This window comes from Manis pentadactyla, chromosome 13 (assembly GCF_030020395.1).
Source record: "Manis pentadactyla isolate mManPen7 chromosome 13, mManPen7.hap1, whole genome shotgun sequence".
Classification (NCBI taxonomy): Eukaryota; Metazoa; Chordata; class Mammalia; order Pholidota; family Manidae; genus Manis; species Manis pentadactyla.
The window spans coordinates 99,790,202-99,818,131 of NC_080031.1; the positions used below are offsets into that span (position 1 = coordinate 99,790,202).

The 27,930-nt window shown below is 43.1% G+C and overlaps 1 protein-coding gene across 1 annotated transcript in view; it reads left to right on the top strand.

The window, feature by feature from the left end:
* Positions 1-27,930, top strand: part of CTNNA1 (catenin alpha 1) — a 218,260-nt gene that overhangs the window by 184,654 nt on the left and 5,676 nt on the right. Inside the window, exons 11-13 of the mRNA XM_036897096.2 lie at positions 16,124-16,280; positions 23,620-23,820; positions 24,381-24,532. Of these exons, the coding sequence (XP_036752991.1) occupies positions 16,124-16,280; positions 23,620-23,820; positions 24,381-24,532 (510 nt within the window). The remainder of the gene's footprint in view (positions 1-16,123; positions 16,281-23,619; positions 23,821-24,380; positions 24,533-27,930) is intronic.

Here is a 27,930-nt window from a genome sequence, read left to right on the forward strand (position 1 = left end):
TCTTCCAGAGAGTGCAGATGTTGGAAGTTCTTTTTCATATCGTATCTTAGTTCATTTTCGGGGTAGCCCAATTAGGCTTTGATCCTCTGTATAAACACAAACAGACCCTTTGCCTACACTTTTATATGCCCTTTATACCCTTGTGTAGAACTCGTTGGAGGTTACCACACAGGAACTGCCCTTTTTTTTTTTTTTTTTTGCTTTGTTTTTGGTATCACTAATGTACACTTACATGACGAATATTATGTTTACTAGGCTCTCCCCTATACCAGGTCTCCCCTATAAACCCCTTTACAGTCACTGTCCATCAGCATAGCAAAATGTTGTAGAATCACTACTTGCCTTCTCTGTGTTGTACAGCCCTCCCTTTTCTCCTACCCCCCCATGTATGTTAATCTTAATACCCCCCTACTTCTCCCCCCCTTATCCCTCCCTACCCACCCATCCTCCCCAGTCCCTTTCCCTTTGGTACCTGTTAGTCCATTCTTGAGTTCTGTGATTCTGCTGCTGTTATGTTCCTTCAGTTTTTCCTTTGTTCTTATATTCCACAGATAAGTGAAATCATTTGGTATTTCTCTTTCTCCGCTTGGCTTGTTTCACTGAGCATAATACCCTCCAGCTCCATCCATGTTGCTGCAAATGATTGGATTTGCCCTTTTCTTATGGCTGAGTAGTATTCCATTGTGTATATGAACCACATCTTCTTTATCCATTCATCTATCGATGGACATTTAGGTTGCTTCCAATTCTTGGCTATTGTAAATAGTGCTGCAATAAACATAGGGGTGCATCTGTCTTTCTCAAACTTGATTGCTGCGTTCTTAGGGTAAATTCCTAGGAGTGCAATTCCTGGGTCAAATGGTAAGTCTGTTTTGAGCATTTAGATATACCTCCATACTGCTTTCCACAATGGTTGAACTAACTTACATTCCCACCAGCAGTGTAGGAGGGTTCCCCTTTCTCCACAGCCTCGCCAACATTTGTTGTTGTTTGTCTTTTGGATGGCAGCCATCCTTACTGGTGTGAGGTGATACCTCATTGTAGTTTTAATTTGCATTTCTCTGATAAGTAGCGATGTGGAGCATCTTTTCATGTGTCTGTTGGCCATCTGTATTTCTTTTTTGGAGAACTGTCTGTTCAGTTCCTCTGCCCATTTTTTAATTGGGTTATTTGTTTTTTGTTTGTTGAGGCGTGTGAGCTCTTTATATATTCTGGACGTCAAGCCTTTATCGGATGTGTCATTTTCAAATATATTCTCCCATACTGTAGGGATCCTTCTTGTTCTATTGATGGTGTCTTTTGCTGTACAGAAGCTTTTCAGCTTAATATAGTCCCACTTACTCATTTTTGCTGTTGTTTTCCTTGCCCGGGGAGATATGTTCAAGAAGAGGTCACTCATGTTTATGTCTAAGAGGTTTTCGCCTATGTTTTCTTCCAAGAGTTTAATGGTTTCATGGCTTACATTCAGGTCTTTGATCCATTTTGAGTTTACTTTTGTATATGGGGTTAGACAATGGTCCAGTTTCATTCTCCTACATGTAGCTGTCCAGTTTTGCCAGCACCACCTGTTGAAGAGACTGTCATTTCGCCATTGTATGTCCATGGCTCCTTTATCAAATATTAATTGACCATATATGTCTGGGTTAATGTCTGGATTCTCTAGTCTGTTCCATTGGTCTGTGGCTCTGCTCTTGTGCCAGTACCAAATTGTCTTGATTACTATGGCTTTATAGTAGAGCTTGAAGTTGGGGAGTGAGATCCCCCCTACTTTATTCTTCTTTCTCAGGATTGCTTTGGCTATTCGGGGTCTTTGGTGTTTCCATATGAATTTTTGAATTATTTGTTCCAGTTCATTGAAGAATGTTGCTGGTAGTTTCATAGGGATTGCATCAAATCTGTATATTGCTTTGGGCAGGATGGCCATTTTAACGATATTAATTCTTCCTAGCCACGAGCATGGGATGAGTTTCCATCTGTTAGTGTCCCCTTTAATTTCTCTTAAGAGTGACTTGTAGTTTTCAGAGTATAAGTCTTTCACTTCTTTGGTTAGGTTTATTCCTAGGTATTTTATTTTTTTGGATGCAATTGTGAATGGAGTTGTTTTCCTGATTTCTCTTTCTGTTGGTTCGTTGTTAGTATATAGGAAAGCCACAGATTTCTGTGTGTTGATTTTGTATCCTGCAACTTTGCTGTATTCCGATATCAGTTCTAGTAGTTTTGGGGTGGAGTCTTTAGGGTTTTTTATGTACAGTATCATGTCATCTGCAAATAGTGACAGTTTAACTTCTTCTTTACCCATCTGGATTCCTTGTATTTCTTTATTTTGTCTGATTGCCGTGGCTAGGACCTCCAGTACTATGTTAAATAACAGTGGAGAGAGTGGGCATCCCTGTCTAGTTCCCGATCTCAGCGGAAATGCTTTCAGCTTCTCGCTGTTCAATATAATGTTGGCTGTGGGTTTATCATAGATGGCCTTTATTATGTTGAGGTACTTGCCCTCTATTCCCATTTTGCTGAGAGTTTTTAACATGAATGGATGTTGAACTTTGTCAAATGCTTTTTCAGCATCTATGGAGATGATCACGTGGTTTTTGTCTTTCTTTTTGTTGATGTGGTGGATGATGTTGATGGACTTTCGAATGTTGTACCATCCTTGCATCCCTGGGATGAATCCCACTTGGTCATGGTGTATGATCCTTTTGATGTATTTTTGAATTCGGTTTGCTAATATTTTGTTGAGTATTTTTGCATCTATGTTCATCAGGGATATTGGTCTGTAGTTTTCTTTTTTGGTGGGGTCTTTGCCTGGTTTTGGTATTAGGGTGATGTTAGCTTCATAGAATGAGTTTGGGAGTATCCCCTCCTCCTCTATTTTTTGGAAAACTTTCAGGAGAATGGGTATTATGTCTTCCCTTTATGTCTGATAAAATTCCGAGGTAAATCCATCTGGCCCGGGGGTTTTGTTCTTGGGTAGTTTTTTGATTACCGCTTCAATTTCGTTGCTGGTAATTGGTCTGTTTAGATTTTCTGTTTCTTCCTGGGTCAATCTTGGAAGGTTATATTTTTCTAGGAAGTTGTCCATTTCTCCTAGGTTTCCCAGCTTGTTAGCATATAGGTTTTCATAGTATTCTCCAATAATTCTTTGCATTTCCGTGGGGTCCGTCGTGATTTTTCCTTTCTCGTTTCTGATACTGTTGATTTGTGTTGACTCTCTTTTCTTCTTAATAAGTCTGGCTAGAGGCTTATCTATTTTGTTTATTTTCTCGAAGAACCAGCTCTTGGTTTCATTGATTTTTGCTATTGTTTTATTCTACTCAATTTTATTTATTTCTTCTCTGATCTTTATTATGTCCCTCCTTCTGCTGACCTTAGGCCTCATCTGTTCTTCTTTTTCCAATTTCGATAATTGTGACATTAGACCATTCATTTGGGATTGCTGTTCCTTTCTTAAATATGCTTGGATTGCTATATACTTTCCTCTTAAGACTGCTTTTGCTGTGTCCCACAGAAGTTGGGGCTTAGTGTTGTTGTTGTCATTTGTTTCCATATATTGCTGGATCTCCATTTTGATTTGGTCATTGATCCATTGATTATTTAGGAGCGTGTTGTTAAGCCTCCATGTGTTTGTGAGCCTCTTTGCTTTCTTTATACAGTTTATTTCTAGTTTTATGCCTTTGTGGTCTGAAAAATTGGTTGGTAGGATTTCAATCTTTTGGAATTTTCTGAGGCTCTTTTTGTGGCCTAGTATGTGGTCTATTCTGGAGAATGTTCCATGTGCACTTGAGAAGAATGTATATCCCGGTGCTTTTGGATGTAGAGTTCTATAGATGTCTATTAGGTCCATCTGCTCTACTGTGTTGTTCAGTGCTTCCGTGTCCTTACTTATTTTCTGCCCAGTGGATCTATCCTTTGGGGTGAGTGGTGTGTTGAAGTCTCCTAGAATGAATGCATTGCAGTCTATATCCCCCTTTAGTTCTGTTAGTATTTGTTTCACATATGCTGGTGCTCCTGTGTTGGGTGCATATATATTTAGAATGGTTATATCCTCTTGTTTGACCGAGCCCTTTATCATTATGTAGTGTCCTTCTTTATCTCTTGTTACTTTCTTTGTTTTGAAGTCTATTTTGTCTGATATTAGTACTGCAACCCCTGCTTTCTTCTCACTGTTGTTTGCTTGAAATATGTTTTTCCATCCCTTGACTTTTAGTCTGTACATGTCTTTGGGTTTGAGGTGAGTTTCTTGTAAGCAGCATATAGATGGGTCTTGCTTTTTTATCCATTCTGTTACTCTGTGTCTTTTGATTGGTGCATTCAACCCATTAACATTTAGGGTGACTATTGAAAGATATGTACTTATTGCCATTGCAGGCTTTAAATTCGTGGTTACCATAGGTTCAAGGTTAGCCTCTTTAGTATCTTACTGCCTAACTTAGCTTGCTTATTGAGCTGTTATATACACTATCTGGAGATTCTTTTCTTCTCTCCCTTCTTGTTCCTCCTCCTCGATTCTTCATATGTTGGGTGTTTTGTGCTGTGCTCTTTCTAGGAGTGCTCGCATCTAGAGCAGTCCCTGTAAGATGTTCTGTAGAGGTGGTTTGTGGAAAGCAAATTCCCTCAGCTTTTGTTTGTCTGGGAATTGTTTAATCCCACCGTCATATTTGAATGATAGTCGTGCTGGATACAGTATCCTTGGTTCAAGGCCCTTCTGTTTCATTGTATTAAATATATCATGCCATTCTCTTCTGGCCTGTAGGGTTTCTGTTGAGAAATCTGACGTTAGCCTGATGGGTTTCCCTTTATAGGTGACCTTTTTCTCTCTAGCTGCCTTTAACACTCTTTCCTTGTCCTTGATCTTTGCCATTTTAATTATTATGTGTCTTGGTGTTGCCCTTCTTGGATCCTTTCTGTTGGGGGTTCTGTGTATTTCCGTGGTCTGGTCGATTACTTCCTCCCCCAGTGTGGGGAAGTTTTCAGCAATTATTTCTTCTAAGATACTTTCCATCTCTTTGCCTCTCTCTTCTTCTTCTGGGACCCCTATAATACGGATATTGTTCCTTTGGATTGGTCACACAGTTCTCTTAATATTGTTTCATTCCTGGAGATCCTTTTGTCTCTCTCTATGTCAGCTTCTATGCGTTCCTGTTCTCTGATTTCAATTCCATCAATGGCCTCTTGCATCCTATCCATTCTGCTTATAAACCCTTCCAGAGTTTGTTTCATTTCTGCGATCTCCTTTCTGGCATCTGTGATCTCCTTCCGGACTTCATCCCATTTCTCTTGCGTATTTCTCTGCATCTCTGTCAGCATGTTTATGATTCTTATTTTGAATTCTTTTTCAGGGAGACTGGTTAGGTCTGTCTCCTTCTCTGGTGTTGTCTCTGTGATCTTTGTCTGCCTGTAGCTTTGCCTTTTCATGGTGATAGGAATAGTCTGCAGAGCTGGGACGAGTGACGGCTGGAAGGACTTCCCTTCTTGTTGGTTTGTGGCCCTCCTCTCCTGGGAGAACAGCGGCCTCTAGTGGCTTGTGCTGCGCAGCTGCGCGCAGACAGGGTTTCTGCTTCCTGCCCGGCTGCTATGGAGTTAATCTCCGCTGTTGCTGTGGGCGTGGCCTGGCTCGGGCAGCTGCTCCAAAATGGTGGAGTCGCGTTGGAGCAGGAGCTGCTGGGAGGCTATTTATCTCCGTAAGGGGCCTCCCTGCTCCCTGCAGCCCAGGGGTTAGGGTGCCCAGAGATCCCGGATTCCCTACCTCTAGATTAAGTGACCCGCCCTGCCCCTTTAAGACTTCCAAAAAGCACCCGCCAAAACAAAACAACGCCCACCAAAAAAAAACGAAAAAAAAATTTTTTTTTTAATTAAAAAAAAAAAAAAAGGTGGTCGTTCGTTTTTCTTTATTCTCCGGTGCCAGCCTCAGGCCTCTGCTCACCGGTCTTTCTGCCCTGTTTCCGTAGTATTGGGGTCCCTATCCCTTTAAAACTCCCAAAAAGCGCTCGCCAAAACAAAACAGCAAAACAGCAAAAAAAAAAATGGTCGCGCGCTTTTCTTATGCCCTCAGTCGCCCAGCCTCCAGTGCCTGCTCACTGTTCTTGCTGCCCTGTTTTCCCAGTATCGAGGGCCCTGCACTCTGGCCCGGATGGTGGGGGCTGGGTGTTCGGCAGCCCTGGGCTCCGTCTCCCTCCCGCTCTGCCTGCTCTTCTCCCGCCGGGAGCTGGGGGGAGGGGCGCTCGGCTCCCGCGGGCCCGGGGCTTGTATCTCACCCCCTTCGCGAGGCGCTGGGTTCTCTCAGGTGTGGATGTGGTCTGGATATTGTCCTGTGTCCTCTGGTCTTTATTCTAGGAAGGGTTGTCTTTGTTATATTTTCATAGATATATGCTGTTTTGGGAGGAGATTTCCGCTGCTCTACTCACGCCGCCATCTTCCGCCCCTAGGAGAGTTTTCTAAGACATAAATATTTCTGTTTGTGTTCAGTAAAAGCATAAATATATTATTCTAGTCTTGTTACTGTTAATTTAACATTGTCAAGAAACAATCTTAGCACACAAACAGAAGTATGTAGTGAGAGGCTGTAACTTTTTCTCCAAATAGCCCATCAAATGTAAAAATAATGTACCATTCCTCACTAATATGAGATATCTCTTTTATCATTGAATTCTACTCTGTGATAAGGTCTGTTTTCAGACAATTTTGTTCTGATTACTTTAGCTTTACATTATATTTTAATGCTCTCTCTTCATTGTACTTGGTTTCTATCCCCAAGATTTTTTGGCTATTCTCAGCTACTTTTTGTTCCATATTAATTTGTGAATAGTAGGTCAGTGTTTCTACCCCTAAACATGGGATATTTTTTTTTTTTTAAGGTATCATTGATACATACTCTTATGAAGGTTTCACATGAAAAACAAATGTGGTTACTACATTCACCCATATCATCAAGTCCCCCCATACCCCATTGAAGTCACTGTCCGTCAGTGTAGTAAGATGCTACAGAGCCACTACTTGTCTTCTTTGTGATACACTGTCTTCCCCATGACCCCACACACACCATGTGTACTAATCATGATACCCTCACTCCCCTTCCCCCTCCCTCCCCGCCCAACCTTCCCTACCCCTACCCTTTGGTAACCGCTAGTCCCTTCTTGGAGTCTGTGAATCTGCTGCTGTTTTGTTCCTTCAGTTTTGGTTCATTGTTATACTCTACAAATGAGGGAAATCATTTGGTAGTTGTCTTTCTCCACCTGGCTTATTTCACTAAACATAATACCTTCTAGCTCCATCCATGTTGTTGCAAATGGTAGGAATTGTTTTCTTAGGGCTGAATAGTATTCCGTTATGTATATGTACCACTTCTTCTTTATTCATTCATCTACTGATGGACACTTAGGTTGCTTCCATATCTTGGCTGTTGTAAATAGTGCTGCGATAAACATAGGGGTCATATGTCTTTTTGAATCTGAGAACTTGTTTTCTTTGGGTAAATTCCTAGGAGTTGAATTCCTGGGTCAAATGGTATTTCTATTTTTAGTTTTTTGAGGAACCTCCATATTGCTTTCCAGAATGACTGAACCAATTTACGTTCCCACCAGCAGTGTAGGAGGGTTCCCCTTTCTCTGCATCCTTGCCAGCATTTGATGTTCCTAGTCTTTTCTATGTTAGCCATCCTAACTGGTGTGAGATGATATCTCGTGATTTTAATTTGTATTTCCCTGATAATTAGCGATGTGGAGGATCTTTTCATGTCCCTGTTGGCCATCTGAATTTCTTCTTTGGAGAATTGTCTGTTCATATCCTTTGCCCATTTTTTAATAGGGTTATTTGCTTCTTGGGTGTTGAGGCATGTGAGTTCTTTATATATTTTGGATGTTAACCCCTTGTTGGATATGTTGTTTACAAATATATTCTCCCATACTGTAGGATGCCTTTTTGTTCTGCTGATGGTGTCCTTTGCTGTACAGAAGCTTATTAGCTTGATGTAGTCCATTTGTTCATTTTTGCTTTTGTTTCCCTTGCCTGAGGAGATGCATTCAGGTAAAAGTTGCTCATGTTTATATTCAAGAAATTTTTGCCTATTTTTTCTTCTAAGAGTTTTATGGTTTCCTGACTTACATGCAGGTCTTTGATCCATTTCGAGTTTACTTTTGTGTATTGGGTTAGACAGTAATCCAGTTTAATTGTCTTACATGTAGCTGTCCAGTTTTGCCAACACCAGTTGTTAAAGATGCTGTCATTTCCCCATTGTATCTAATTGACCATATATGCTTGGGTTTATATCTGGGCTCTCTATTCTGTTCCATGGATCTATGGTTCTGTTCTTGTGCCAGTACCAAATTGTCCTGATTACTGTGGCTTTGTAGTAGAGCTTAAAGTCAGGGAGTGCAATCCCCCAGCTTTGTTCTTCTCAGGATTGCTTTGGCTATTTGGGGTCTTCTGTGGTTCCATATGAATTTTAGAACTATTTGCTCTAATTCGTTGAAGAATGCTTTTGGTATTTTGAGAGGGATTGCATTGAATCTGTAGATTGCTTTAGGCAGGATGGCCATTTTGGCAATATTAATTCTTCCTATCCATGAGCATGGGGTGTATTTCCATTTATTGGTATCTTCTTTAATTTCTCTCATTAGTATCTTGTAGTTTTCAGACTATAGGTCTTTCACTTCCTTGGTTAGGTTTATTCCTAGGTATTTTATTCTTTTTGATGCAATTGTGAATGTAATTGTTTTCCTGACTTCTCTTTGTGCTAGTTCATCATTAGTGTATAGGAACACAAAAGATTTCTGTGTACTTGATTTTGTGTCCTGCAACTTTGCGAATTCAGTTATTAGTTCTAGTAGTTTTGGAGTGGATTAAGGTTTTCTGTCTACAATATCACGTCATCTGCAAACAATGACAGGTTTAACTTCTTCCTTACTAATCTGGATGCCTTTTATTTCTTTTGTGTTGTCTGATTGCCATGGCTAGGACCTCCAGAACTATGCTGAATTAAAGTGGGGAGAGTGGGCATCCTTGTCTTGTTCCCAGTCTTAAAGGAAAAGCTTTCAGCTTCTCACTGTTAAGTATGATCTTGACTGTGGGTTTGTCATATGTGGCCTTTATTATGTTGACGTACTTGCCCTCTATACCCATTTTGTTGAGAATTTTTATTATGAATGAATGTTGAATTTTGTTGAATGTTTTTTCAGCATCTATGGAGATGATCATGTTGTTTTTGTTCTTCTTTTTGTTGATGTGGTGTGTGATGTTGATGGATTTTTCAATATTGAACCATCCTTGCATTCCTGGAATAAATCCTACTTGATCATGGTGTATGATGTTTTTGATGTATTTTTAAAATTTGATTTGCTAATATTTTGTTGAGTATTTTTGCATCTATGTTCATCAGGGATATTGGTCTGTAATTTTCTTTTTTTGTGGTATCTTTGCCTGGTTTTGGTATTAGAGTGATGCTGGCTTCATAGACCACTTTTTGGAAAGCTTTAGGGAGGATGGGTATTAGGTCTTCACTAAATGTTTGATAAAATTCAGCAGTGAAGCTGTCTGGTCCAGGTTATTTGTTCTTAGGTAGTTTTTGATTACCAGTTAAATTTCGTTGCTGATAACTGGTCTGTTCAGATTTTCTGTTTCTTCCTGGGTTAGCCTTAGAAGGTTGTATTTTTCTTGAAAATTGTCCATTTCTTCTAGGTTATCCAATTTGTTAGCATATAATTTTTCATAGTGTTCTCTAAGAAATCTTTGTATTTCTGTGGTGTCCATAGTGATTTTTTCCTTTCTCATTCCTGATTCTGTTTATGTGTGTAGACTCTTTTTCTTGATAAGTCTGGCAAGGGGTTTATGTATTTTGATTTTTTTCTCGAAGAACCAACTCCTGCTTTCATTGATTCTTTCTATTGTTTTATTCTTCTCGATTCTATTTATTTCTGCTTTAATCTTTATTATGTTCCTCCTCCTACTGACTTTGGGCCTCATTTGTTCTTCCTTTTCTAGTTTCATTAATTGTGAGTTTAAACTGTTCATTTGGGATTGTTCTTTCCTGAGGTAGGCCTGTATTGCAATATACTTCCCTCTTAGAATGGCCTTCACTGCATCCCACAGGTTTTTGGACTGTTGAGTTGTTTTCATTTATCTCTGTATATTGCCTGATCTCTCTTTTTATTTGGTCATTGATCCATTGATTATTTAAGAGCATGTTGTTAAGCCTCCATGTGTTTGTGGGCTTTTTTGGTTTCTTTGCATAATTTACTTCTAGTTTCATACCTCTGTGGTATGGGAAGCTAGTTTGTACAATTTCAATCCTTCTGAATTTGCTGAGGCTTTTTTTGTGGCCTAGTATATGATTTGCTCTTGAAAATGTTCCTTGTGCACTTGAGAAGGATGTGTATCCTGCTGCTTTTGGGTGGAGTGTTCTGCAAATGCCAGTTAGGTCCATCTGTTCTAACATGTTGTTCAGTGCCTCCACCTCCTTACTTATATTCTGTCTATTTGATCTGTCCTTTGGAGTGAATGGAGTGTTGAAGTCTCCTAAAACAAATGCATTGCATTCTATTTCCCCCTTTAATTCTGTTAGTATTTGTTTCACATATGTAGGTGCTTCTGTGTTGGGTGCATAGATGTTTATAATGATTATGTCCTGTTGGAATGACCTTTATAATTATGTAATGTTCTTCTTTGCCTCTTGTTACTCTTTGTTTTGAAGTCTATTTTGCCTGATACAAGTACTGCAACTCCTGTTTTTTTTCTCCCTATTAGTTGCATGAAATATCTTTTTCCTTCCCTTCACATTTAGTCTGTGTATGTCTTTGGGTTGGAAGTGAGTCTCTTGTAGGCAGCATATAGATGGGTCTCTTTTTGTTTGTTTGTTTGTTTGTTTCCAGTTTATTGCTAGTTGTACAGTCATATAAAACCTTAAGTTATAGTGTTTTTTACCTGGCTACCACAACAATACAGATAACATACCCATAAGACTGCCAACATAAATAAACTAAAGTAAGGCTGATCCTTTGAAAAGATAGATAGATGGGTCTCTTTTTTTTATCCATACAGTGTGACTGTGTGTCTTTTGATTGTTGTATTCAGATGATTTACATTTAGGGTGATTATTGATAGGTATGTACTTACTGCCATTGCAGGCTTTAGATTCGTCATTACCAAAAGTTCAGTGGTAACTTCCTTACTATCTAACAGTTTAATTTAACTCATTTATTTAGTACACCATTACAAACACATGCTAAATTTTTTTTCTCCTTTTTTTTTCCTCCTCCATTCTTTGTATATTAGGTATCATATTCTGTACTCTTTGTCTATCCCTTGACTGACTTTGGGGGTAGTTGATTTGATTTTGCATTTGCTTAGTAATTAATTCGTCTACTTTCTTTACTGTTGTTTTATTTCCTTTCGTGACAGCTGTTTAGCCTTGGGAACACTTCCATCTAGAGCAGTCCCTCCAAAATATACCGTAGAGATGGTTTGTGGGAGGTTCATTCTCTCAGCTTTTGCTTATCTGAAAATTGTTTAATCCCTCCTTCAAATTTAAATGATAATCTTGCCAGGTAGAGTATTCTTCATTAGATGCTCTTCTGCTTCATGGCGTTAAATATCATGCCACATCCTTTTGGCCTGTAAGGTTTCTGTTGAGAAATCTGATGATTGCCTGATGGGTTTTCCTTTTTATTTGATCTTTTTTCTCTCTCCCGCTGCTTTTAATACTCTGTCCTTGTCTTTGATCTCTGCCATTTTAATTATTATATGTCTCGTTATTGTCTTCCATGGGTTCCTTGCGTTAATCTGTGAACTTCCATGGCCTGAGAGACTATCTCACTCCCCAGACTGATTTCAGCAATTACCTCCTCATAGACATTTTCTATCCCTTTTTCTCTTTTCTTCTTCTGGTACCCCTGTAATGCGAATATTGTTCCGTTTGGATTGATCACACAGTTCTCTCAATATTCTTTTATTCCTAGAGATCCTTTTTTCTCTGTGTGCCTCAGCTTCTTTTTATTTCTGTTCTCTAGTTTCTATTTCATTTACTGTGTCCTCTTCTTCATCTAATCTGCTTTTAAATCACTCCATTGTATGTTTCATTTCAGATACTGTATTATTCAGTTTCTGTCTTTTTCTTAAATTCCTCCCTGAGGTCTTGAATATTTTTCTGTAGTTCCTTGAACATGTTTATGATTTTTATTTTGAAATCTCTTTCAGGAAGATTGATAAGTTCAGTTTCACTTGGTCCTCTTTCTGGAGTTTGTAGGTTTTTCGTTTGAACCAGGTTCCTTTGACGTTTCATATTTGTAGGTGGCGCCCTCTAGTGCCCAGAAGGTCTACTCTCTGGAGCTGCTCAGTCCCTGGAGTGATGGCTGGGGTTGCAGGCAAGTGGTGCTGGTTCCTGTAGGGAGGAAAAAGGTCTTTCCTGCTTCCCGGCTGCAGTGCCTACCTCCCCTGCCATGGCCAATGGGCTGAGAGCACAGGGAAGAGTCTGTATGCTTTGATTTTGCAGCCACCATAGGTTGGGCTGCCCTGTATCTGGTCTGGCTTAATGTCAGGGGCTGCCGTTTTGCGAGCTGGTGCCAGCTGAGAGGAAGGTGCAGCAGGCTGTGTATCATGGTCGGGGACCTCAGAGCTGCATGGCTAGCCAGGGGGATGGAGCGCCTGAAGCTCCTGATATTTCCCAACCTGCTGGGCAGACTGTGACCTGACCATTTTGTCCACCTGTCCTTTCTCCTGAGCTCTGTGCAATCCCTGCCCCTTTTGCAGCCCTCTCACTGTTAGGAAGTCTCTCAGACTGCCTCCCTTTCTTTTGTCCCAGAGCAGCCAGTTGTGGATACCTGTTTTCTACAAGTGGCTGGAATCTCAGTCTCTGCAAGTATTCTGCCTATCTTAGTTTTCCAACCCCACTAATCTCCAGAGCATCATGTAATGTAGGTTGGTGCTCCCAGAGCAGATCTCCAGAGCTGACTGTTCAGCAGTCCTAGGCTTCCACCCCTTCCCCTCTCCATTTTTCTTCCTCCCTCTGGTGAGTTGGCATGGGGGAAGGGCTTGGGTCCCTCTGGATCATGACTTTGGTACTTTACCCTTTTACTTGAGGTGTGCTGTTTTCCCCAGGTGTAGGCAGTCTGCTACAGCCTTCTTTCCTGTTGCTCTTTCAGGATTAGATGTGTTTGCTATATTTTCATATTGTATGTGGTTTTGGGAGGAGGTTTCTGTCTCACCTCTCATGCCGCCATGTTTAAGCCTCTCTCCACAATATTTCTTTTTCTTCAGGTATTTTTAAATGCCACAGAAAAGTTTAGTCACTTTTTGTTACTTCAGTCCTTTAGGTTTATTTACAGATTTAATTCCACATGGGAACTTTAATTGCTTTCATGAAGATGTGACACTTCCCTCATTTTATATTCTAATTTTACGTAGCCTATGATTTTGATGTATTTATATTGTCTCTAGCTACCTTAAGAACTCTTACTAATTCAAGAATTTTTTTAGTTGATTCACTTCAATTTTCTAGATAAACAAAGATCATCTGCAGTGAAAAGTAATTTTGGTGTTCTCTTCCTAACAGATTTTTCTATTATTTCCATTGCTAGAAAGACTGTTACATTATTATTTAACTAATCATAATAATAGCTATTCCGATCAGTATCTTGATTATTAAGATAAATGATTATAGAGTTTCCCCACTGTGTATCATATTGGATGATTACTTCAAGTAGTATGTTAAATATCTTTCTATTTCTAACTTATCAAGAGTCATCAGAAGTAATTCATAGTTGTCCTTTGTTAAACACTTTTGTACTGAAAATGAGAAAGTTAAACTTAGATGAGGAGCCTTTCCTCCATTTTACTGTATAAGATATATTACAGAACAAAGAAAGCAGTTTTAATGGAAAATTATCTTAGTCAAAACATAAATTAGTTCCCTGTCCGTGTTTACTTGGCTTTCTTAGTAAATGTTTCTTCAGCCAAATACTCCTATAAGGTCTAGCTCTACTCTGATTCATTAGTGAGTTAGTGAGCGAATTAATGAAGAGTTGTCCACAATGGTGAACCACCAGTGGGAAATGAATGGCAAGAAGAAAAAAGGAAAAGAGCAAACCTTGAAGTGGTGGAAATAGAGGATACTACAGTATAATACATGAGAAAGATGGGCTCTCTCTTCTTCCAAATAATTTTTTTATCCAGTATGCTTTTGAAAGTAGTGGGCTATTAATTAATAACTGAGATGGCCTGGTGCCTTGTGCCTATGAATCTATAATTGCTTAGGAGGGATGAAGAACAGTTGCACCAGTGTAGTGGGTCTTTTGGGGGCTAAGTTCATTATTATGAACATTATTATTGGGATTATATAACATTATTGGGAATTACCACATCACTTGAAGGCATGTGGTTCTAATTTTTAAAAAATTCCACACTCCTTCCCTCAGGTTTACATGGCCAAATGCCTCTATGATAACAATTTTTCTGCCTCATCCATATCTCTATTCTATCAACACCAGCTTCCTCTTGTTTTTGCTTCCCTTCCAGATTACATTATTATAAACATAACTCATTTCTAATAATCCATAAGCACCATGTACCTAGAAATCTTATTAATCATTCTCTGAGTTCATTTTCATAATGTTTTCATTGTTTACTCATTCAACAAACACATCAAAGGAGCTGAGTAAACATTCTGTAAAGAATATATATATACTAATGGTCAATAAGCAAATGAAAAGGTGTACAACATCATGAGCCATCAGGGAATTGCAAGTCAAAACCACATGATACTACCACTTCCCACCCACTAGAATGGATATATTTTTTTTTAAATGTTGGTGACGATGTGGGGAAACAAATATACATGCTGGTAGGAATGTAAAATGGTTCAGGTGCTTTGGATAACAGTTTGACAGTTTTCAAAAAGTTAAACATAAAGTTAACCATATAACCCAGTAATTCCACTCTTAGTTTTATGCCCCAGAATAATGAAAACAGAGAAGCATATATATGAATGTTCACAGCAGCATTATTCATAATGGCCAAAAAGTGGAAACAACACCAGTGTCCACAAACTGATCAGCAGATAAATGAAATGTGGCACATCCATACAGTGACACATTATTTGTCTATAAAAAGGAATGAAATACTAATACATTCATCAGTGTGGAGGAACCTTGAAAACATTAAGTGAAAGAAGCTAGTTACAAAAATCCACATAATGTGATTGTGTATATATGAAATATCTGGAATAGGCAAATCCATTAAAGACAAAGTTAAGTTAGTGATTGCCTGGAGATTGGGTTAAAGGATGTTGAACGAAATGGGGAGTGACTGCTCATGGACAAGGGGTTTATTTCTGGGGTGATGGAAATGTTTTCAAAATGACTGTAGTGATGGTTGCACAATTGTGAATGTACTAAACACCATGGAATTATGTACATTTTAAGTGAGTGAACTGTTTGGTATGTAAATTACATCTCAATAAAGCTGTTCTTTTAAAAGAAATTGCTTTTTAAACCTATCAAGTTTTACACTTTATGCCTCAGAAAAAAATGCTCAGAATTGGAAAAAATTTATTTTTCAGAAATGTATTTTGATAGTATACTGAGAACCTGAAATGTCAAATGTTAGTCACAAGATTATTAAGAATAGTGGGCAGCTAGAACAGACCTAGATATTCTACAAATAGGAAAATACTGATATGTTCATAAAATGGAATGATGAACAATTGGTGTTTTTAGCATATATTTAATGATATGGAGTATTTAAATGAAATAAGATAGTTTTATATAGCATATAATTCTAGTTGTATTTTCCACATGCATACGTGAGTGTGTATTTGAAGAGAAAAATAGCTGGGAATGTAATGTCCAAACTGTGTAAAGAGTTGCTGCCACAGTGGAGAGATTAAGAGATACTTTTATTTGTTTGCAGTTGTTCAGTTTCACTGTTCTGCTGTATTTTTGTATTTCAAATGTATTGCTTCTACATTCACAGATAAAACGCCTTCTACTTAATCTGTGTTTATGGTGGAACGTGTGGTGTCGTGTATCCCTGTGATCGCATGTGAGACAAAGCTGTGGCCGTTCTTCTGACCCAGCTGTCCCACTGAGGTTATTTTCATGACTGAAAGAGCAGACAGTAAACTTTACTGTGTTTGCAGGTTATCAATGCTGCATTGGCTTTAGCAGCAAAACCACAGAGTAAACTGGCTCAAGAGAACATGGATCTTTTTAAAGAACAGTGGGAAAAACAAGTTCGTGTTCTCACAGATGCTGTCGATGATATTACTTCCATCGATGACTTCCTGGCTGTCTCAGGTAATCAGCTGCTTCTCCAGAGAAGCATGTGAGGATGCACATAATTACTTTCTTTCAAGTTACAATAATGGACAATCAAAACACCCCCAGATCTGGGCAGGTAAATTATTCTAGCAATAATAATGTGCTGGTTTTCATTTTAATTAAAAAACAAAAAGAAAGCTACTACTGACTCCTGCACAGTGGGAGGTGGGGCTGGTCTCATCTTAGAAGCCTGAATTCGAAAGCTGGTTGGCAGAGGTTTTTCCCTGTTGGTGTAGAGGAAGGTCTTGCAACTATGACCTACACAGCCCCATTAACCATTCACTGCTCTGGCTGCTGTTGTGTTTAGAAACAACCTTGGCCTGTGTCCTGGAGAGCCTGTGGTTATTTGTTATGAGCTTGTGGAACTTAGAAGAAGGGACTCTCAACACCATCACCTTTCGTTTCTTTTGTAAAATAATTTTTTTCCCTTCTTGGAAAGCTTCTCCCTTTCTTTTCCTCAGAAATGATCATAGTTTACTGTCTACTTTTTGAAAGACTCTGTGTGCATGATACACAGATAGAAAACAGAGGAAATATTTAAGTGCCATTTAATTATGAACTTGCAAAAAATAAATCTGGATAATTCACCTCACAAAAACAGTTGATTTCGTTATATAAACAAAAACTGGTAATGACATAGTAAATTGCACTCATATAGAAAATGTCTGTCAACTGCAATTCACTGTTTATCACACAGAGATAAATTTCAATCCATCTCCTTAGAACTGAGCAAGTATAAATGCATTCTCTGTTTTAATGGGGCCTCTGCTGCCCTGGGCTGCATTGCTTTCTCCCTGGAGGTGCCAGGCTTCCTGAGGCCAGTGGCTGTGGGCAGAGTCAGCGGCAAGTACTTATAGGGCTGAAACTACCTGTCACCCCAGGGAACCACAGGCTGGAATGTGGGAGATGTGAGTGGCAATGGGGCTTGAAACAGAAGCGGGGCTTCAGTACATGCACAGCACAGTCCTCCAGCGGTGACCTATATAAGGTGACAGTGTGTTCCGCATGCCAATGTTCCCGTCTCTGCCTGCTCTCCTTGGGATTGGTAGCTTTGGCTCTGCTTGGGAGAGTGGGGAGCAGGCAATCCATAAACTACAAAAAGAGTGGGGTGAAGCCTGCTGCTGCAGGACGCAAATTGCAGGTGCCGGTGCCTTAAAACAAAAACCTATTTGCAAGCACATCTTTGCAGGTGCTAGAAATGCAGCAATGGCTTTTTTGGGAAATCTCGGCCTTCTGTTGTTTTCCCCACTGAAGTACTGAGTTATTCTTTTTCATAGGTTCAGAGAAAAACATTCTACCATCACAGCATACTTTTAAGCAAACAACAAATTCTGAAATCTAAATGCAAAGCCCCCCTCCAAAGACATACTACATTCCTAAACTTATTGTGGTTAGGTTGGGTTTAGCTCAGGCTTGGTCTCAAGGTATTTTCAGCCCTTCTTACAGCAAAATAAAATGTGATAGAATCAGATACCCACGTGTAGCATTCTTCAAATCAGAGAACAATAATGATTCTGCAGTAGCATTTAGTGGGATCCAGGCAGTATCTTTAGGGTGTATTACGTTGAACCAAAGAATGGTAAAGAGAAATCAAATTGTTTAACAGACACGCTTTTGTCTAGTGAGTATGTTCCATTTTTATGCAAACATGGGAAAGTACAAGGGTTGACTTGATGGAAAGGAGTTTAGACAGTTTGTGTTCAGCAAATAAAAACACCGAACAGTTCTCTGAGTCAGAAAGTCGGTGGTGTTTTCAGAGCATCTGAATTTTAGGATTCTAGTGTGTTTGCTAAGCTTAGCAATGTCAGGTAATTAAATAATTAGCAGCACAAGGCTCGTATTCACAATTCCTCTGATTTTTATGGTGTGCCTCAGCGTCATGGGGTCAAGGGAAGAGGTGCACAGAAGCCTGTGCAGAGCTGCCCTGGGCTGACCTGGTCGCCTCCAGCCCTCAGCCTCCTTTGTGCCCGCACACCCCTGCCTCACCCTAGGCAGCTCTAGCACTTCTCACGTGGGGGGACTGAACAGTCTCCCCGTGTCATCTGGCACTCAGCCTCAGGAGGGAAGCGGCTGGCTGTCACTGAGAGGACCCCCCTGTCCTGGGCAGCTCACAGCATCTCTGGATGCGCACTGTGGGTTGGAGAGCCACGTCCAGGACAGCGGTCACGGCAGTCTTTAGACAGAAAGCCACATTGTGGCCTTGCCCTTCTCTGCCCCCTTTGCCAGTTCCCTCTTGCCCTGAGGCACAGCAGCGTTCAGGTAGTCCCCTCGGTAAGGTTTCTGAGGAGGGGCCTCTAGGCAAGGGGGATTTAAGGCTGGTGGGCTTCATGAAGTTTTGCTAGATGAAAAAGTAAGGCTGCTGCTTGACTCGGTGGAGTTGTTTCCTACTATATTCTTGGGCCTTTGGCAGTGTGGTAGGTTTTGTGGAACATTTCCAGGAGTGATTTTCCACCTTCCGATTTCCTCTTGGAATCCATGGGGCCTGGATATTTGCTGTAGCCCTGCCTACTTGCCGAGAACCCATCCAAGGGCAAGTTATTTAGGGAGTAAACTGAGAGGACTCTTTGCTGCCTTCTCTCTGTTGTTCCTGGATTCTGTCCCATTGGCTGCAGAAGTTCCCTCATACTTACCACAGTCACACCCAGCATGTATGGCTTCAGAAGGAATGGTCATCTGGTGTACAACCTGGGTAAGCCACCAAGCTCCTGAGGGCAGTGTGTCATGAGGCTGCAAGACAGGGAACCTGTGTCACTGTGTATGTAAGAAGAGACAGTGGCACTTGGAAATAGAGGGATATGCATGCCTCCCCCAGGGAAGAGGGAATGGGAGCTCCTTTTCCCCAAGCTATGCTGTTTCAGAATGTTGCCCTGTAAAATATTGGCAATGGTTTAGGGTACTGGGAAGTGTTTGTCAAAACACAAGTATATTTACATTGACTGATTCCCTTAAGGACAGTGGTTTAAAATTTATCTAAGTGATAAAGACTCATTGAATTTCATTTGAATTGTATTTGATACCCTTTTTCATGGAGATACAATTTATTTTCTGATTCATTTAACCTGCTTATATGTGGAACTTTTGGGTTCCCTTCTTTTTAAAGATGCCAAGTGGTTGGTTAGAGTGCTTCTAATTGGGTTTGTTACATTTCGTTACCAAATACTCTTGGAAACAGTAACATATTGAACTAGATACTTTGGGGCAACACCTAAGAGTGGTAATTTGTACTCTTTCTCAAGTGTCAGTATGCCTAAAGAATTGGGTCTGATTGGGAAGTAATTAAATAAAGGGTTATTATACCTAATTTTTGTTTCAGTGTCTCATAGCAAAAAATGCAAAACTGAAGATAAGGTCGTGGTGAAGTGAGGCTTGATTTCTGACTCCCATGCCCACCTGCTGTGAACTTGGGCAACTCACTCAATACTTCTGTGCCCCGTTCCCTCATTAATTAATGTTTTTTGAAAAAAATGACTACTATATATTTTCTGTTACAGATCACGTCCCCTATATAGTGTTAATATTATCGTCTCCTATGTGTGCATAAGGTTGCACCAATAAAGAGATCCAGAATAAAGGGGACATGGAATGGGCCCTGTTATGCATCGTGGATTGAAGTGCAAGTTCAGGCAGCCTTGCTGGAGAACTCCAGTTGGCTTTGTTCCTGGAGGGCAGTTAGGTACCATACAGCTACTAAATATATATGCCTTTGACTTAGCAATCCCAATGCTAGAAGTTTTTCTCAGGGATATGTACACAAAAGTTTGCCAAAACGCCTGTACAAGGATGTTTACTGCAACCAAGATGTCTAAAGGAAGACCAGAGAAATGAATTAGGGCCCTTCCATCTTTTTAATAGGGTAGTATGCAGCCATTCAAATGGACGAGGTAGATCTCTAGAGGTAGACCTGGGAAGGTCTTCAAATGAAAAGTAAATACAATATTGTCCATAATATCTCTTGTAGATAGCTTGGTGTGTGTGTTGGTGTTTCCTATCAGAAACACCTACAAATTAAGACTGTAGGTTTTGGGGCAACACCTAAGAGTGGTTATTTGAACTCTTTCTCAAGTGTCAGTATGCCTAAATAATTGGGTCTGATTGGGAAGTAATTAAATTAAATTATAAAAGAGTGTACCACTCTTAGGTGTTACACAGAGTCCTTAATTGGTAGAGACTGGTGTGTCTACTGGATCCATGCTGAGTTTTCTTTGAAATTCAGCTAAAGGTAAAGTAGTTTATGGTTAAATTATTGTGGGTACCTCCAGACCTCCCGCCCGTGTTTGCACATGGTGGGTGGAAACTCACCTCACCCTGGGACTCAAGCGTAGAGAGCAGGATTGGTGCGTGTCCTGAGTATGCGGTGGCCTTGGCCGGGGCATTCCTGGTGACAGCTGTTCAGTGAGGGTGGAGAATATTACCTGAGGGTCCTGAAATAGGTGCTGAAGAGCGGCAAAGCCTTCGCTGGTTGGGGACATCTGGAAGAAGTGAATTCAAGAAAATCTTAAGTTGACTTAAAAATGTAGGTATCTAGGCAAAAGGTTTACTTCCTTGGTGGAAGTTCGGGAGACTTCTGTTTAATGAACACGAAGGAGTGCCGCACTTCACTGACTCTAAGGTATGTGTTTCTCCCCCATGTATTAACAATCCTGAAATAGGGATGGTCTTAAAATTGATGACATGAGAGAACATTGGTTCATAGTTTAGTTTAGTTAGAAATATCTTCTCTTAACTTCTTTTCTTTCCTCAGTGATATAAGTGTAAACTGCTGTGTTAGATTCAGTAAAAGCAGCAGTTCTTAACCCAAAGCCTAGCATGGTGGGCAGGCACTGTTTAGATTAACTTTAGAGGGTTTCTATATAAGAGGTGCTTTTGGGTGGTCTCCAAATCCATTTATTCATATACTACAATTGGTTCAAATGTCTCCCTCTAATATTGGTTTATGTAGAAAGTGTAATACTTTTTCTTGTTAAATAGTACAAATGGTGTAAACCTTAGCAAATCTTCTAATTGTTAAACTAGTAGATACTAAATTACGGTCTTGGATCTTATGGTAATTCATTTTCCTCTTCTATAATAGGAATTCTTACCATATTCTGGCTTTCCCTGGAAAGATGTTTTATCTGTTTACCTACCTATCTACCTACTTACCTATTTTTAAAGGCTTTTACAGCAATTTTAGGTTTGTTGCAAAATAAGAGGAAGCTACACAGGTTTCCTACGTGTCCCTGGTCCCCACACATGCACCATCTGCCCCGTGAGCAGCATCGCTTCCACAGGGCTGCATTTGTTACAGCTGTCAACACCCTCACACTGCCACGTCGCCACCACCCAGAGCCTGATGTACGGTGCTGTTTGCTCTCGGTGGTGGACAGTATGGGTTTGGACAAATGGGTCCATCATTCCAGTATCATATAGACTATTCACTGCCCTTAAAATCCTCTGTGCTCCCCCTATTCATCCCTCCTCCCTTCAGCCACTTACCTTTTTACTGCCTTTTCCAGAATGTCATATAGTTGGAATCATGTAGTAGGCAGCCCTTTCAGACTAACGTCTTTCACTTAGTAATAAGCAGTAAAGGTTTCTCCATGTCTTTTCATGGCTTGCTAGCTCCTTTCTTTTTAGTCCTTGTGATACTCTGTCGTCACAGTGTACCACAGTTTGTCCCTTCATCTACTGAAGGACATTATAGTTGCTTTCCAGTAAAGCTGCTACCAACACTTGTGCAGGTTTTTATGTGGACATAAGTTTTCAACTCCTTTGGGTAAATACCAAAGCCCACAGTTGCTAATTAGATGGTGAGAGTGTGTTTGTTTAATTTCATGGAAGATGTTTTCACCAGGTCACTTTCAGTGCTCACTTGTCTGTCATTGTGATGTTTTTTTTTTCATCTTATTCCATTACGCCTGAGCTCTCAGCACTAAGAGACCCGAATAGAGTCCGTGCCTCCCTGCAGTTTCTTGGTGTCTGCGGAGAGGAGGGCACTGGTTCTGGGCCCCTGGGAACCTGAAGCCCAAAGGCCGGGCATTTTGGTCACTCTGTTCTTTGCTAGATCTGCTGAACACCACATGCCTCTGGCCCCCCTCAAGAGGAGGAAGATCACTGTAGCCACTCCCCTGTTGTGGGTGTTTGACGAGGTGGTGCTCTTTCCCTTCCTTCCAGACACCATCACATGTCACCTAACTGTGTATGGCTGGGAGGAAGGGGTGGTGGCCTTGTGAAATCAGATTAAATCAGGAACCAGTCCTGGGTAATGACATGTTAAAAGCACAGGGTAGCCAGGGATGGCAAGAAAAATGACCAGATGTGTTTCTTAAACAGATGGTATTTGCTCCCACTGCACTGGCCCTTCCAGAGGGACCGTTAGTCCTTAACCTGTTGTGCCAGCTGCTCTGTTGCTTTAAAGGCGTGAGCGTGTCTCAGCTTCTCTGAGAGTTCTTACACGTCTTGAAGAAAGCTGCTTTCTGAGCACAAGGAAGTTGCCTCTGTGTCTCCTGCCCGCCCACCCCACGGAGCTGGGCTGTGTGCTGGCAGTTACTGCAGCTCTGGTTGAGTAAGAAATACTCTCTTTCCCATTCTGGGCCTGCCCCTACAGATCAGCCCCATCCGGTTCTGTGGCTGTGCAGTGCCTGCAGTTTATAGGCTGTGCTGCTCGTGGACATTTTGTTTTCTTCTGCTTTGCTGGTGTCGGTGAGATTGAAGCAGACTCCTTGCCCCAGGTTCCTGAAATCCAGTGTCAAGCGTGTTGCTTTGAGGAGAGACATCTGGGTGGGCCCTCCAAACCCAGCTCTATGACCGGTAGTAGTTACCTGTCAGCCTGACGGGATTCAGGGGTTTCCGCACGTGCCTCGGTTGGGCCCCCTCAGCGCCTTCCAGAGGAGGCCTCAACCTGCTTTCCAGCACCTTCCCCTCAGACTGTCCTGGCTTCATGGGTAGATTGGATACCACTGAGAGGTACCGAATGGAGGGGTGGGGACCTGGGAAGATAAAAGCCTTCCAGTGTAACTTTTCTTCCAATTTAGACTTAAGGACATAAGGTCAGTGAGTTTATGGTAAAGAAGTTATTACGGTTCCTGTGATTTGACTTACAGGACAGCTATGGCTTAAAGATGGGCATCTTTCTTTTTGTAAACCTGGAATGAAGGTTGTTATTCTTGGAGGTGATTATAGGTTGAGTTTCTGCGGGACAGTCAGTCTGGTCTCTCCGGTAAAAGTGCTTTTGGCGGGATCGCCCACAGAGCGAGCGCGCGGTGGATGGACGGTGGCGACCGAGGATCTGTCCCGGCAGAAGGTCCCCCTCCTCATTCAGCTGTTTCTCCCTCAGAGAATCACATTTTGGAAGATGTGAACAAGTGCGTCATCGCTCTGCAAGAGAAAGACGTGGATGGGCTGGACCGCACAGCTGGCGCAATCCGAGGCCGGGCAGCCCGGGTCGTTCACGTAGTCACCTCGGAGATGGACAACTACGAGCCGGGCGTCTACACAGAGAAGGTGCTGGAAGCCACCAAGCTGCTCTCCAACACAGGTGGGGACCCCCCTCCCCTGCTCCCCACACCCCGCAGCCGGGCAGGCCGCATCGTCCACTGGGTGCCGGCCCTGCGGCTGGGAAGGAGCTGGCCAGGACTCAGTTTAGGTCTTAAGAGCTCTGGTGGAACCCAGGCTTGGGAGTAGTTGTTGGGCCAAATTAAGGCCTTGCAAACACATGTCTTTGCTGTTTGTCCCATGGTTAATGATGGGAATGATTCCCAACACACAATCTAACATGAACTTCTGAGGGAAGTCTCCTTTCAGTGACTGAATACTAGCCGAAGGAGGGCCCTTTTCTTTAAGCAACGCTTCACGGTGATCTCGTTTCAGGTTCTTAACCATCCAAATCCTGTAGTGCGGAATCTGGTCAGAGACAAAAATGTATTTCAAGTCTTTGTAAAATACAGCATTTAATTTATTTCAAATGTAAACACTCCACATAGGTAGGCGCAGAGACTCTCCCTTGTACTCCTCGCCTCTGTCTGGCTGAGGGATTTAGGGCCCGGGAGAGTGACGGTGTCTCCAGGCCCGCGGATCTGCCCCGCCCCTCCCCCGCAGTCATGCCACGTTTCACCGAGCAAGTGGAAGCAGCCGTGGAAGCGCTGAGCTCCGACCCCGCCCAGCCCATGGATGAAAACGAGTTCATTGATGCCTCCCGCCTGGTGTATGACGGCATCCGGGACATCAGGAAAGCAGTGCTGATGATAAGGGTGAGTGACTGTGCTTCAGACGTTTTAACGGCTTCTTTCTTATCATTTGCTAAACTTGAGCCGTGCATCATACTGGAGTCAGCAGATGCAGTGACAGTATATTCAGACCATGAATGTAAAAGCTGTTAGAATGAGATATATTTAATTACATTGTCTAAAATGTCTTTTAGTTGCAAGTTAGAGCCCAAACTTGGGCTGAGAAGGGGAGCTAGTATGAGTTGGCTATTTAGTTTCAGACGGATACCATAAATAAGAGGCTTCCGTGTGAGGTGAAGGGAAACTATAGAAAACAGAGACTCCTAAGTTAATTTCAGAGAAGAGTATTTCCTTCCCGTAGGTTCAAGTTACTCTTCACATGGAGCATCCGTCTCCTTGAAGGGGTGGCAGGCAGGAGGCTGCTAGAACCCCTGTGTGTTCAGGGTGAGACGGACGGGCAGGGGCAGCCCCTGCCTCTGCTCCCCAGCTCATAGCCGAGCACTGACCCCTCGCCTGGTAGTCGCAGGCAGGTGCCACCTGCTCTGAGAGTGCAGGAAAGGCCAGGGCCCCCTTTGGGTTGGCATAAACAAAGGGGTTTTGGAAGACTACCAGCCCCTCCGAGTGCATCCCTAGGGGGCAGGGCCTGGGTCCCACAGCTGCGTTTCTCTTAGCAGCTGATCCTCACATGCTGTTCTGAATAGAAGCGTGTTGCTCTGGACACTGAGAGCAGGGCCTGTGCAGAGCTGCCCCCAGGCCCACGGCCCCCGCGCAGTGCAGTGCCCGCTTGCTGTGTCGGTGGCTGCTTTGCTGCACTTAGGTCTAGCTGGGTCAGGGGAGTTTCATTTATACCTTCATGGTTTGCTAGACACACGTCCCAAGGCAGGCAGGGATTTTGTCCCACTTTCTACGCCCTAAGTCTGACAGCCTGCAGAACCGAGCTGGTTTGTCAGCTGGATACAGGCAGTTGCATCAGGCTGGACCCGTTTTGTATGCAGTGTAGATACACTTAGGCAAGAGTAGAGTGCCCTCCTTCCTGGGGTGGGGAGGAAGGGGGGCTGTTCAAGGACTGGGGGTGGGCTGCGGCTGTTCTTGCAGGCGCCGGTCACCTGTACATGCGGGTGGGGGCGGTGAGCTGGTGGAGCTTTTTGTTTTCTTCACCCCTGCTGCTGTGCTCAAGAAGAACCCATGTTCAGCAAGGCCTGGCCTGGTGCAACATAAGGTCAAACCCAGCCACCACGTGTCAGTGGTGTGAAGGGATCCTAGGTCACATGTACCAGTGGTAATGAACACAGCCAGAAATTTTATCGATAAAGAGGAATCATTGAGTGTGTACAGTTAATGCCTTTGGGCATTTAAGTGGCCTGAAACTGCAGACAGTCTGGTAGATGCTTCGAATGCCAGCATCCCCTTGTGGGAAGCAGGTAGGGTTGAGGGAAGCCCACCCTGGGGTCAGCAGACAGCTTGCATTCCTCGTCTGGCTGTGACTCCAGGCACATTCCTTCATCTCCCTGAGACTCAGTTTTCTTCTCAAAGAGATGGAGATGATGGTGGGTGATGTTTTGAGATGAAATGTAATGTGTTCAGCACAGGGCCCGGCCAAGTGCAGTGTGACAGAAGCCAGGGAGGCAGCAGTTTATGGCAGAGGCATGGGCGGGCAGGGGACAGGGGGCAGGGCCAGAGGAGAGGTCTGCAGGCCTGGCGTGCTGCAGCTCCTTGTGCCGTGTCGTGTTTAAGGTTTAAGCTCAAGACTCATCCCTACAACCCCAGGCCTCGGCCTCTCACCCTCTTGTCCTCCCCTGGGCCTGTCCTCACCAGCGTCTGCGTCGTCCCCTGGGCAGTGTCCCTGTGTCAGCTCCTCCCTCCAGCGGGGTCAGAGGTCGGTCCTCCCGTCTGTCACCCTCACTCAGCCCCTCGGGTCCCTGCCTCAGTCCTTCTGTAGCTTAGCTTTGAGTCTGTGTTTCATCAACAGAGCCTCCTTTGTCCTCACGTCCTTATATTTGCCTTATAGTGAAATCTGCTTCTGCTGAGCATGGTGTAGAAAGGTGTGGCCACCCTGGCTGGGGTCACTGAATCGGGACTGTCAGTGGCCTGTGGAGCCTCAGAATGTTCCTTGCCTTCCTGCTCCCCGCAGCCGCCACTGCGCCTGCGCCTCGTCAGCACCGGGGCCCCCGCTGCATCTGTGTGGAGGGTCGGCCTGCCTGAGGCCCAGCCCTGGCCCAGCTCTCTTCCCACGCACACAGACATGCCGTCATCTCTCCCGTCTTAAAATCCCTTGGCCCCCGACTCAGGCTCCTCACCTTTCCTGCCTCTTGCCGTCCCTGTGCCCGGCGGCAGCGTTCTTGACCTCATCTCTCTTCTGACCAGGCTCATTCCCGTGGGGTGTAAAGACGTGAGAAAACCATCAAGAGGTTGACTCTCCGAAGGTACATGGGCACCTCGAGCTGATCATGCCCCAAAGTGACCTTGCCATCCAGTTTCGACGTGTCAGTTGATGGCAGCTGTCTTCCACTTGCTTAGGCCCAAACCTTGGGTTCGCCCTCGAATCCTCTTGTTTCCTACCCCACGTCTGATCTACCAGCAGATCCTGTCACAGGATCTGCACACCGTCCCCACCCTGCTCCAGGCCACCAGCATCTCTCACCTGAATTCAGCAGGTTTCCCTCCCAGACGCCCGCAGTCCCACCGCCCTGCAGAGCCGCTCCCCAAGGCTGTCCGGGGGCTCTGTCCGCACACCGGCCCACTCACTTCCATTTTGTCTGTACTCATTTCTCCCATTAGAACATATGTGAGCACAGGGATTTTGTCTGTTTAGTCGCTGTACCTCCAGAGCCCAGAGCAGTGCCTGGCACACGGATACTCAGTGAACTAATGACTGGGTGGCATTTGGTTTCTTGGCAAGAACAGTTCTTGGGTCTGTGGTGGGCTGTCAAGGGTGGTGCAGGATTGGAGGTCGTATTAGGGGGCACGCCTTGGAGAAAGCTCCACAAAACGCTCAGTGTCTGTGACCCGAGGATTGAAATGGCCGATGGGGGTACAGTGCTCAGCGCTGCCAGGTCAGAGGGCTCCGGGGTCTCACCCTGACCCGTTCTCTCTGGCTCCCTGGTGCTTGTGAGACCCCCGCTGTCCTCAGCTCGTCTCCCTGAAGAACAGGCCCGAGGCACTCTTGGTGTTTTCAGTACCTTCTCACACCACCTCTCTGAGTCTCCCCCCAGGCCGTGGGGCTGGGCTTGGATCAGGTCCTGCTGCAGACGCGGGGCGGGCCCCATGGGCCTCCTGTCACAGGCTGGCCGGGCCAAGAGCCAGCCCCGCCCCTTCTCCCGCTGCCCTGTTACTGATAACTTCCAGGAGAGGGTGTTATGTTTCAAGTCAGCACCTCATCACCAGAGGCTAGAGGTTATGCAAAATAAGATACTGTTTCATAA